The 12,617-nt window shown below is 44.8% G+C and overlaps 2 protein-coding genes across 11 annotated transcripts in view; one reads left to right on the forward strand and one right to left on the reverse strand.

Annotated features, from left to right (window-relative positions):
• Positions 1–12,617, forward strand: part of LOC147029502 (calcitonin gene-related peptide type 1 receptor-like) — a 170,165-nt gene that overhangs the window by 138,358 nt on the left and 19,190 nt on the right. For all 10 annotated transcript variants that reach the window (XM_085872565.1, XM_085872560.1, XM_085872562.1 and 7 more), the window contains one exon: positions 11,645–11,771. In XM_085872565.1, coding sequence (XP_085728691.1) covers positions 11,645–11,771 — 127 coding nt within the window. The remainder of the gene's footprint in view (positions 1–11,644; positions 11,772–12,617) is intronic.
• LOC147029503 (uncharacterized) overlaps positions 1–12,617 on the reverse strand; it is a 188,977-nt gene that overhangs the window by 105,191 nt on the left and 71,169 nt on the right. The gene's annotated exons all lie outside the window — the stretch shown is intronic.

Here is a 12,617-nt window from a genome sequence, read left to right on the forward strand (position 1 = left end):
GCTGATTGGCTATTCCCTCCATTCACAGATGAGAAATGTAGGTGGGTCTTTCTTTATTATTTATATATTGACTGTTTTTGATGTTTGCATGTGGTACATGTTTGGGAGCCTCGTTGGTATGCATTGCTGTCTGCGCTGTCACTGATGATTTGCCAATTAGCGATGAAACTGGTCCAGCAGCTGAGGAGGTGTGCAGCATTGGGATTCACATGTGTGTACAATGTGTGCATGTTTTTATATTTGTGAAGGAACTGGGAAGCGTTTGATACAGCAAAGCGCTTGCCTTGTTTCGGGCTCATTCGTTGCTTTACACAGCAGTTTCGGCTGGAGGAGCATGGGACTTGTCATATCTATATCTATATATATATATATATATATATATATATATATATATGTATATATATACAATATATATATATATATATATATATAGATATATATATTGTTACGAATTTGGAATTCAATTGCACACAACATACAGGTTCCCTTAGTCAGCTATGTCGATAAGTGCATGTTCCCTAGATAGCTCACCTTCCATTGTTTAAATGTTTAGAAATCGATTAGATGCGCTGCGGATCGATTTAATAGTTAGGGAGTGAACAATGGAGATGTCCCTCCCCCTCTTCTGCGAAGAGGAAGAAGAACCCTGCCATCCCATGACGTCAACAACTCCCTCCCACCCGTGGTTGAGCGGGGGGTGGATCACGAGGGCATGAGTCACGCCAGGTGCGGGGGAGGGGTTGCAAAGGATAAAGAGGACATCTTTTCTTTGTTCAAAAAGAGTCCCGTGAGAGTTCGTGGGCTGAGTTCGTGAAAGTCCCGTGTAAAGTGTTCGTGGGAGTCCCGTGGTAGGGCTGGGTTCATGGGCTGAGTTCATGAAGAGTCCCGTTCTGAGTCCCGTGTGCAGAGTTCGTGTGCTTAGTCCCGTGGGAGGAGTAAGCTTTTTGCTTCGGAGAGAGCAGTCGTTCAGCAGCCGTCGGGTCCTGCTTGGCTTGCTTGGCTTGAGGCCTTCGGAAGCTTTTTGCTTCGGCTGGCTCAGTGAGCTTCGGCTGCTGCTTTGTTTTGGAAGGGACTTGAGCCGGTTGTTCGGCTCGAGCTGCGAGTGGAGGCTTTTCCTCTTCTTCCTCTTCTTGGTTCGTGGAGCTTTTCGTTCTCCATTTTGTTTCCTGGCTTGGTGCGTCGCATCGGCCTCTTCTTGGAGTTGGATCCTCGGGGAAGCGACGATCGACAGGAAGGATCGGCGCCTCGTCTCACCGGCACGTGTTGAGAAGCATGGGAGGATTCTCGGGAGCTCGGGAAGGATCGCGGCGATTGGATCCAGCTCGCTCTCGCTGGAGCCCGGGTCCGGACAAGTTGAAGACCACACGAGGTGGAAAGGTTCGAGTCAAGCTCTGAGTTTCAGCTCACCTGTCCTCCGAGCTGGAGCTCGTGATTAAAGGCCTCAGCCACCGTTTTGTGTGTGCGTGCGTGCGTGCGTGCATGAGTGCGTGCGTGCGTACGTGCATACATACGTGTGTCCGTGGGCCCATCTAATAAGTAGGAACTGCTGTTAAGTGTAAATGACTGTACATAATAAGTAGACGGTTCTAGTTATTTTGTCGTGCTTTTGTTGCTTGTATAATTGCATACGTGTTATGCCTTATTTAATTGCATACGTGTTTCATTATAATAAATGTCCTTGTGTGAATGTAAACCTCCTTGTTTCGTCCATTCCCTCATTGAATGAACATATTGTGTGTTGGGAGTTAGCCGTTGGTTTGCCGTAATAGGGGGACATTTGGACCGACGGTTCTCGGCGATTACGCCGCTCGGAATCGCGCACGGACAAGCTCGCCTCGGCGGTTTGTTCCGTACGAGATCCTTCGAGGGTGGAATACCCCGGTAGTTGGATCACGTGGGTATTTAGGTACATTGAAGATTGGCAATTGAACCTACCCCACGTGATCTGCCGATTGGCGTATTTCGGTTCTTGTACAAGGACCCGTCGCTCGGAGTTATCCGGGCAGCGATCTATATTCAGGGTGATCGGTCGGGCCGACTCGACTTGCGCCTCCGTTCAGAGCGGTCAGTTGGCGGCTGACCCCCGGCCAGTAACAATATATATATATATATATATATATATATATATATATATATATATATATATATATATATATATATATATATATATATATATATATATACACATTTCAAGTTTCATATATTGGAGGTGGTTTCAAACTGTTCTACCATGCTGTGGATGGGAGGAGAAATGGTGTCGGGGTAATCCTGAAGGAAGATTATGTCAAGAGGATATTGGAGGTGAGGAGAGTGTCTGACCGAGTGATGAGTGTGAAGTTGGAAATTGAAGGGGTGATGATGAATGTCATCAGTGCATATGCACCGCATATGGGGTGTGAGATGGAATATAAAGAAGATTTCTGGAGTGAGTAAGATGAAGTGGTAGAGAGTGTATCCAAGGATGAAAGAGTGGTGATTGGAGCAGATTTCAATGGGCATTTTGGGAAAGGGAATGAGGAGGTGATGGGTAGGTACGGTCTCAACAAGAGAAATGTGGAAGGGCAAATGGTGGTAGAGTCTGCAAAAGAATGGAAATGGCAGTGGTAAATTCGTATTTCAAGAAGGAGGAACACAGGTTGGCATACAAGAGTGGAGGGAAAGTGCACACAGGTGGATTACATCTTAAGCAGGAGATGCAACCTGAAAGAGATTAGAGACTGTAAGGTGGTGGCAGGGGAGAGTGTAGCTCGACAGCATCGATTGGTGGTCTGTAGGATGATTTTGGAGGTGAGGTTGTGGAAGAGAGTGAGGGCTGAACCAAGGACCAGATGATGGAAGCTGAAGGAGGAAGACTGTTGCGTGCAATTTATGGAGGAGGCGAGACAGGTGTTGGATGGTGGTAAAGATGGGTGGGATGATTGGGCAACTACAGCAGAAGTGGTGAGGGAGATAGCTGGAAAGGCACTTGGTGTGACATCTGGACAGAGGAAGGAAGATAAGCAGACTTGGTGGTGGAACGAGGAAGTACAGGAAAGTATAAGGAAGAAGGGGTTGGCGAAAAAGAAGTGGGATAGTCAGAGAGATGAAGAAAGTAGGCAGGAGTACAAGGAGTGGTGGCGAAAGGCAAAGACAGAGGTGGCAAAGGCTAATAAAAAGGCATATGACGATCTGTATGAGAAGTTGGATACAAAAGAAGGGGAAAAGGATTTATACCGATTGGCAAGACAGAGGGACCGAGCTGGGAAGGATGTGCTGCACATTTGGGTGATAAAGGATGTAACTGGGAATGTGCTGACGAGCGAGGAGAGTGTGTTGAGAAGGTGGATGGAGTACTTTGAGGAGTTGATGAATGAAGAAAATGAGAGAGAGAGAGAGAAGGTTGGAAGAGGTGGAGATAGTGAATCAGGAAATGGCGTGGATCAGTAAGGATGAAGTGAGGACTGCTATGAAGAGGTTGAAAAGTGGAAAGGCGGTTGGCCCAGATGACATACCAGTGGAGGCATGGAAGTGCTTAGCAGAGATGGCAGTGGGGTTGTTAACCAGATTGTTTAATAAAGTCTTGGAAAGTGAGAGGATGCCAGAGGAGTGGAGAGTAAGTGCACTGGTTCCGATTTTCAAGAACAAGGGGGATGTGCAGAGCTGTGGAAATTACAGAGGGATAAAGTTGTTAAGCCACACCATGAAGTTGTGGGAAAGAGTCGTGGAAGCTTGGTTGAGAAGATAGGCGATGATTTGTGAGCAGCAATATGGGTTTATGCCAGGAAAGAGCACCACTGATGCGATGTTTGCTTTGAGAATGTTGATGGAGAAGTAGAGGGAAGGCCAGAAGGAGTTACATTGTGTGTTTGTGGATTTAGAGAAAGCTTATGATAGGGTGCCAAGGGAGGAGTTGTGGCATTGTATGAGGAAGTTGGAAGTGGTGGAGAAGTATGTGAGGATTGTGCAGGATATGTATGAGGGCAGTGTAACAGCGGTGAGGTGTGCGGAAGGAATGACGGACCGGTTTCAGGTAAAAGTGGGATTGCACCAAGGATCGACTCTGAGCCCTTTCCTGTTTGCAATGGTGATGGACAGGTTGACGGACGAGATCAGACTGGAGTCTCCATGGACTATGATGTTCGCTGATGACATCATGATCTGTAGAGAGAGTTGGGAGCAGGCTGAGGCGAGCCTCGAGAGATGGAGTTACGCACTGGAGAGAAGGGGAATGATAGTCAGTCAGAGTAAGATGGAGTACATGTGCGTAAATGAGAGGGAGGGTGGTGGTATGGTGCAGTTGCAAGGAGTTGAGGTGGAGAAGGTGGATGGGTTTAAATACTTGGGATCAACTGTCCAAAGTAATGGAGAGTGTGGGAGAGAAGTGAAAAAGAGAGTGCAGGCAGGATGGAATGGGTGGAGAAGAGTTGCAGGAGTGATTTGTGACAGAAGGGAAGCTGAAAGAGTTAAGGGGAAAGTATACAAGACGGGAGTGAGACCAGCTATGTTGTATGGTTTGGAGGCGGTGGCACTAACAAAAAGACAGGAAGCAGAGCTGGAGGTGGCAGAGTTAAAGATGCTGCGATTCTCGTTGGGAGTGACAAGGATGGACAGGATAAGGAATGAGTATATTAGAGGGACAGCGCAGGTCGGACATTTTGGAGACAAAGTGAGAGAGGCAAGATTGAGATGGTTTGGACATGTACACAGGAGGGAAGCGGAGTGCACAGGAGGGAAGAAGGATGCTGAAGATGGAGCCGTCAGGCAGGAGGAGAAGAGGAAGGCCAAAGAAGAGGTTCATGGAAGCGGTGAGGGCGGACATGCGGGTGGTTGGAGTGTCAATGGAAGATGTGGAGGATAGAGCGAAATGGAGACGGTTGATCCGCTGTGGCGACGTCTCACGGGTGCAACTGAAAGAAGAAGATATATATATTTATATGTATATATATATATATATATGGATATGTATATATATATATGGATATGTATATATATATATATATATATATATATATATATATATATATATGTATGTATATGTATATATGTATATGTATGTATATGTATATATGTATATGTATGTATATATGTATATATGTATATATATATATATATATATATATATATATATATATATATATATATATATATATATATATATATATATATATATACATACACACACACATCTATTATAATACCAAGCTTGCACACTAAAAACTCGGCTCGCCGTCACACGATGCCGATGAAATTGCTGTGGCACTTCGCGGACATGCCGACAATGTTTGGGAAGTTTTGGCATTCCATAGTACCACTTGCATTTTTCACAATGCATATTTTTGTCATTCCCCGTGTATGGTCTGTCGTCTGCTACCAGCTTTGTTGTACTGCTATCCCGTGCATGTGCACGGGTATCGCTAATATATATATATATATATATATATATATATATGTATATATATATATGTATATATATATATGTATTGAGTTTTGAAACGTAGGCAGCATGTCGACTCTTTGGAATAGTTCTTTCCATAATCCCCAAAAAAATCCATTGCGACTATACTCTGCATCAGTGCTGCCTAAGCAGTCTCCTGGGCTGTTGGGCACAATCCTGGATGCGTCGCCAATCTAACGCAGGATACTGAAATGGCTCAATCATCTCAGCAAGCTGGTACTCATTTTGCCGACTTCAGAAGGATGACAGGCTGAGTCAGCCCCCACCTGGTATTAATCCAACAACAGCATTCGTACATCTGTATGTATATACATTGGTATGTCTGTATGTCTGTATATCTACATGTGTGTACATGTATACATATATATATATATATATATATATATATGTATGTGTATACGTACGTCTGTGTGTGTATATTGGGAAGTCTGTATATATTGTTACGGCTGTGGAAATTCGCAAACCACCATCCAGGTCCCGTTGGTGAGGTATCTTTTAAGTACATGTGTAGTTAGCCCCAAACCCGTTGTTTAGAGGGAATAAATGTGATTCATTCGGGCTGCGATGCTTTGAGTCAGTCGTTTTTCTTTTACTATCTTTTATTTCAAACAAAAACCAACAAGGGGCTCGGTGGCTTTTCGTGCCATTCTTCTCCGCGCTTGGTGTGAGGGAGGAGAAGTGGGGTGGGGGCAGCTGGCGCCCGATTGGTGGATGCGCGGTGTGATGCGGCCAGGGAGGAGGAACGCCCCTCTTCGAGACCTTTCTTGAAGCGCCTCGAAGGGGGGTGGAGAAAAGAACGGGGCGGAGCAACAGGGCGGAGCTCCGGGATATAAAAGTCGGAGACTGGCGAAGCAGTTTTGTGGATTCTCTTGCTCGGTGGATATTCTTGCTCCGTGGTTGCTCTCGCTCTCGTCTTCCGGCTCGCTCGTCCTGGTGGCCGCTGGCCTGGTCTTTTGTGGGGCAGTTGCAAGACCCCGCTGGCGGGAAGGAGCATCCACCATTCCCCTCTCCCGACTTCGGGCATCCACGTTTCCCCCCGTATCCGCGCTGGGATTGCGCCGAACACTCGGTCCGTGGCGTCGAGTTGGCCAACACGTGCAGGCGTGAGGCACGCAGGAGAGGACTCGCCTACCACGCCAGGGCACGGAGTCGGGTCCAGGCGGGACCACGTCGACGGACGTAGGAGAGGGACTGGACGGCCCAAAAGGGAAGTCACCATTTCTTTTCGGGGTTTTTTTTGGATGGAACTTGTGGCGCCGTGTCTTGTGAAGTAAAACTGTATAAGTGTTGCTGTGTGTCGGTCTTAGTCGGTTGTAGCTCTGCATCGTCGTTGCTTTATTGTTTTTCTTCTTAAATTGATATATGTGCATTTCTGATTCTGTTTGGCTGTATATGTCTGCTCTGTGTCTGTGTGAATAAAGTGCTTGTGTGAACTTGTTCCCCGTTTCGCTGCGTCCTTCCCTTTGTTGAATCTCCATCTTGCTTCAAGTTAAGGGTTCGCAGTGGCCTCAATACGCCCGATAAGTAATCGGAACCATCGAGGCCGACGATAACACCGCTCGGTTATCCCGATAGTACGGAACGGACCGCTTAAGCGGCCCGTGTCCGGAGTCGACCTGCGGCGAGGTGCGATCGCCTGGTTTACCATCCTCGTGGGTACTTAGGTAGGTCGAGTTTGGCGAACAACCCTATCCCACGCGGGTGGCCGATTGGCATGATCGTGGTGAGGCCGAAAGGCCCACCCGTGACTAGCTCCCGGCGTTAGTCCGAGAGGGTCACGACAGAATTGTCCGTCCGGTGGGCGACGTGCTGCGATTCGAGTTACTTGGCCGATCGCACGCCGGCGGGCGCGAATTCACAACAATACACACACACACACACACACACACACACACACACACACACACACACACACACACACACACACATCGTAACATGTGGAGTGTGACGAGCACTCCCCAATTTCCATTTGATATCGTCCTACACCAAAGCGTCACCTCCAATCCATCGGCCTCGGCCCAGTGACCAAGGTGTTCCTCTCTGGCCAAGGTGTGTCAGCCATGATGGCACAGTATGTCCTGGAGCCCTGAAGAAGAGATGTGTATTTATTTTTTATTGGAGCCACCTCTGTGGGAAAGACTCAAGAAGGAGACTCCGCCCAGGAGAACTCAATCAAGACCAGAGGGTCTGGAGGGGAAGGGAGTACACCACCGGAGAGGGAGGACCGACCAAGGAGTCTACTGGAGAATCCTCCAATAAAGTTCACATTCGAGGCTCATGCATGAGAGTCCACCAGGACAGCACCAAGAGAGGCTTGTGTGGAAAGGAGGACTGAGATCTCGCTTGGAGGAGAAGCCTCGTGTGGAATCAATCCAAGCTGGGATCACCTTGTGTTTTTCGAGGGCCAGAAGGCATCTACATAAAAAGGGCAAAGGGGAACACTTGGCCAAGTGGAAGGTTGACTCATCGCTGGCCCTACTCGTGGCTGTTTTTCTTCATCTGGGCACCATCATTACTGACTCCCGTTGTCTCTCTCCTGGTCTCTAAAGTGGACACCATTTAGTCCTGCCACTTGGTACATCGTCGAGAAAAGGGAAGTCTCACCTGCATTATTCTGTTGTGAATGTGTGATCGATGTCTCCTCGTTGGTTAGGATTTGAGCTTTTATTTACCCTCATTGTATACAAGTGTGTTTATCCCATTCTCCTCTTTGTGTCTTTTGACTCGCTTGGTTTGTTTTGTTATTGTCGTGTCTTGTTGACCCTCTTCCCCTGTGATTTTCATCATGAAAAAGGACCACTGGACCTATAGCTTATCTATGCCCTGGCCTAATGTTGTAACCCAAATTTGGTGGCATTCTGACTCATGGATCTGGAGAGGAAGGTTTTTCAAGGAATTTATATGATTTTCCCAAACATTTCATAAGTCTGCCATTTTCACACACTTCCAGTCATGTGATCACCATGGATTCCACTATTTACCATCCCTACCCTGGCCTAATGTTGTAACCCAAATTTGGTTGCATTCTGACTGGTTGTTCTGAAGAAGATTTTTGAGGAAATTTACTGTTTGCCATTTTTGACATACTTAAAGTCATGTGACCTGAACGAGCTTTGCAATTCCCATTACCAGTCAGCAGAGGAACATCACTGTCAAATTTCAGCCGGATTGGCCCAGCTGTTTGGCTGGAGAAGTCAAAATTGAAGACGGACGGACACTGCACAATGACAACACCTTATCTGGAATTTTAATTCCAGATAAGCTAACAATAGTGTGGGCTTTTATGGGCTTAAAGGCCCCCTGCACCAAGGTTCCTTGTAAGGGAACTCCTATTTATTTAACTCAGTTGTAAAATGTGTACTTCTCTTTTGGGTTCTGTAACAGTCCAATTTTTGAATTTTGTTGAAACACCATTTGTTAATTGTTTGACTGTCCACGAGCAATCCACATTTATGTGGGGTGGTTGCAGAGCTGTTCTCCAATGATCTGGTTGTGTGATTACTTTTCTCTGTTGATGACATGCTGCTTTATATGAGATCATGTGGTGTGTCATTTGTTGCGGCTTCACTTAGTTGGTACCTCATCCTTTTGTATGTCCGATGTTGCTTGCCACATTTCTGTTAAGCTTTTAATGTACATTTATTTTTATTAACCTCCGCCATCGAAGATCAGAGGTTACTGTTTTCACCCCTTTCTGTTTGTTTGTTACTTACGAAATCGAAAGATTTCGTAAGTATATTGATGCCTTCCGTTTCTGTTTGTTTGTTTGCTTGTTTGTAGGCACGATAACTCGAGAACGGAAGAAGCTACCAATGTCAAATTACACCACGTGATTCAGGAGGGTGATGGCTAGTGCTGATTAGATTTCGGTCAAAGGTCAAGGTCACGGTGAGGTCAAATATTCGATTTTTGATGGTTTGGTACAGATAACTCGAGAACGGAAGAAGCTACCAATGTCAAATTACACCACGTGATTCAGGAGGCTGATGGCTAGTGCTGATTAGATTTTGGTCAAAATTGGTCAAAGGTCAAGGTCACAGTGAGGTCAAGCATCCAAGTAATGATAACTCGAACGGAAGAAGCTTCCAATGTCAAATTACACCATGTGATTCAGGAGGGTGGTGGCTAGCACTGATTAGATTTTGGTCAAAATCGGTCAAAGGTCAAGGTCACAGTGAGGTCAAACATCCAAAACATTCGATTTTTGATGGTTTGGTACAGAATCATCGTAGAAACTTCTGGTTTGCGTTGCTACCTTCTCAAGAGACAGCTTTTATTAGACAAGGTCAGAGGTCAAGTTGGCGATTTTGTAAGTACCAGTCTATGACTGCTTGTTTGTTTGTTTGTTTGTTTGTGAACAGTATTACGGAAAAACTCCTTGACGGATTTCGACGAAACTTGGTCGGGGGGTTCGGTATGGTCCAAGGATCATGCCATTAGATTTTGGACTTGGTCCAAAATCCAATATGGCCACTATGGCGGCCATTTTGAAAAAATATTTTAATTTTTTTTTTTTGCATTTCTACATGTTTTAAGTGATTTCCAACCCCCCCCCCCCCCCAAAAAAAAATTGATAGAGAAAAAACATTTTTTTTGCAACTTTTATTTCAACAAAATTTCGATGTTTTTTTTTTTTTTTTTTTTTTTTTGCATTTCTACATGTTATAATTGATTTCCAACAAAAAACATGCCAAAATTATAATTGCGCATGATTTTGGAACTTCTGGTGGATATACCCACGTAAAATCAATTTCTGTCTCAAGGAATCTAATTATGACGAATGAATTGAGTATGTAAAAGTTAAAAGGAAAAGGGAAAGTTGCAAACTATAACTCTGTGAGCACTGTTGACGTCAAATTGAATGAATAGGATATCAGGTTCACTTGAGTGACCTCGCAGTATTGGCGGCGGAGGTTTTACACTCTACCGAGTGCTCCCCCTCTAGTTGGATTTTGTTTTTTTAATATAAAACTAAAGTAGTTTTTTTGGTTTGATAGAGGAGTGAGATGTGTGCTCACTCATAAGGTTTTAGATTTTATTTGGGATAACTCACAGAACCTCATGATTACCCAATTTGGTGTGCCAAATTTGTCCCAAGATTGTTGTACTTCGCATCATGGTTGTGATATAACGTGTGTTTGAGAAGTTGTCTTCACAAGAAGTGCATGGTGATCACCTTTTCCCATTCTATTTTGTACAGACATATCTGTCATATGCAGGGGTGGTAAGCAAGAGGTCAAGCAAGCTGCCTTGTCATATTGTTTCTCTCACTACCTGATCCTGGCCCAGTTTTGTGTAATATCTTACAAAATAGCTCACTCGATCGGTAGTGGTACCTCAGAGCCTCGGCTTGCTCTACTGGTGGTTGTACAATGGTGGACATTGAAATCACTCGCTCAGTGTACATTTTATGCTCTTACACTTTTTCATTTCCTCTTGCACATAATTTTATATGTAGAGGAATACAGGTGTGTCTGCCAAAGGAGGAAACAATATTGTTGTCGCATGAGATTTTCATGCTCTTGTTTGGCCTGTAACCAGGATTGTTAAATGGTCATGTGATGATTATTGTTCATAATCTGAAGGCCATTCCTGCAGGGCTGGCAGGATGGCTTAGAAGAACGCATACCCGCCTCTAAGCTGTCTTTCCTGCGCTCACATGTTGGCCCAGCCACAAACTGTCATTTTGGTGTTCCACAGGCAGTTTTTCATCAATGTGTGGGCTGTCCCTCGGATCGACCTTAAACTGGATGTCCCATCTACTGGCATTATTAGTGGATGTTAAAGACCCCAATGTCCTTCACCAAGCATTGTTGAGCTATTGTCAGCACCCTGGCCAAATTACAAATTCTTACAAACACCCGCAGCAATGGGACTGTGCAAGTGTCCTCATCCACTGACATCAAGGAGGCGGTGCAAGTAATTGGTCAAGAAAACACATGGGATGGCTGATTGCTGACTGATGCTGAATGCTATACACACACTATCCGATAAGCGACTGTTCTGCTGTTTATTATTACTTTTCAGGATAAATGGTATTCTGATTGAAGTTTACAGCTTCCTGACTTGCTTTCCATCACCCTTTCGCATTGCGGGTGTTATACCTTCAAGAGCAATTCAGATATCCTTACCATTATGCCACCGTACCTTTTGTTTTTGTTCATACAGCTGCAGCTCATATTCACAATTTTTCTTCTCTTCCTATTTCAGGAGTTTGGGCTGCCAGCGCATCACATTGCACAAGAATCTCTTTATGTCCTACATCTTGCACTCCTTTATTACTATCGTGGAGTTGACTGCTGTGGCCAACAACCAGCATCTGGTGGCAGGAAATCCAGTGAGAGATTTTCTAGAAGCCTAAGCACTTGTTTTTTCACATGTGGTCTGCCGAGACACCATTCCATAAAGATCGTTATGTTTTTTTGTTCACCCCCATATAACACTTTTCACTGAACCATTTAATTAAAACAATGCTAATCAGGTATAACTCTTTTCCTGATTGGTGATAAGTCCAATACTTAATATATTGATACCCTCAGATGATAAGTTGTTCATCTTTTACGTTATCATAATATTATTAGCTTATCTGGAATTTACATTCCAGATAAGGTACTGTCATCGCGCACTGTCCATTTGTCCGTCTCCTTTTTCGGCTTCTCCGGCCAAACTGCTGGGCCGATCCGGCTACAATTTGGCAGCAACGTTCCACTCGTGACTGGTAACAGGATTTGCAAAGCTCATTCCGCTCACATGACTTTAAGTAGATCAAAATGGCCGACTTAATAAATTCCTTCAAAAATCTTCTTCTCCAGACTCAACAGTCAGAATGCTACCAAATTTGGGTTTCAACATAAGGACAGGGTAGGGATGTTAAATTGGCAAAGTCATTCCGATCATGTGACTGTGTGTCAAAATGGCTGACTTGGTCAATTTTTGGGAAAATTGTGTAAATTCCTTCAAAAATCTTCTTCTCCAGACCCACCAGTCAAAATGCTACCAAATGTGGGTTACAACATTAGGACAGGGTCCTGATGTTAAATTGCGGAGGCTATTCCGATCATATGACTGGAAGTGTATCAAAATGGCAGTCCTGCAAATTCCTTCCAAAATCTTCTTCTCCAGACCCACCAGTCAGAATGCTACCAAATGTGGGTTACAACATTAGGATGCTGTCATAATGTTA

This window comes from Eptatretus burgeri, chromosome 3, assembly GCF_056783735.1.
Source record: "Eptatretus burgeri isolate ZD-2024b chromosome 3, Ebu_testis_v1, whole genome shotgun sequence".
NCBI classification, from domain to species: Eukaryota; Metazoa; Chordata; class Myxini; order Myxiniformes; family Myxinidae; genus Eptatretus; species Eptatretus burgeri.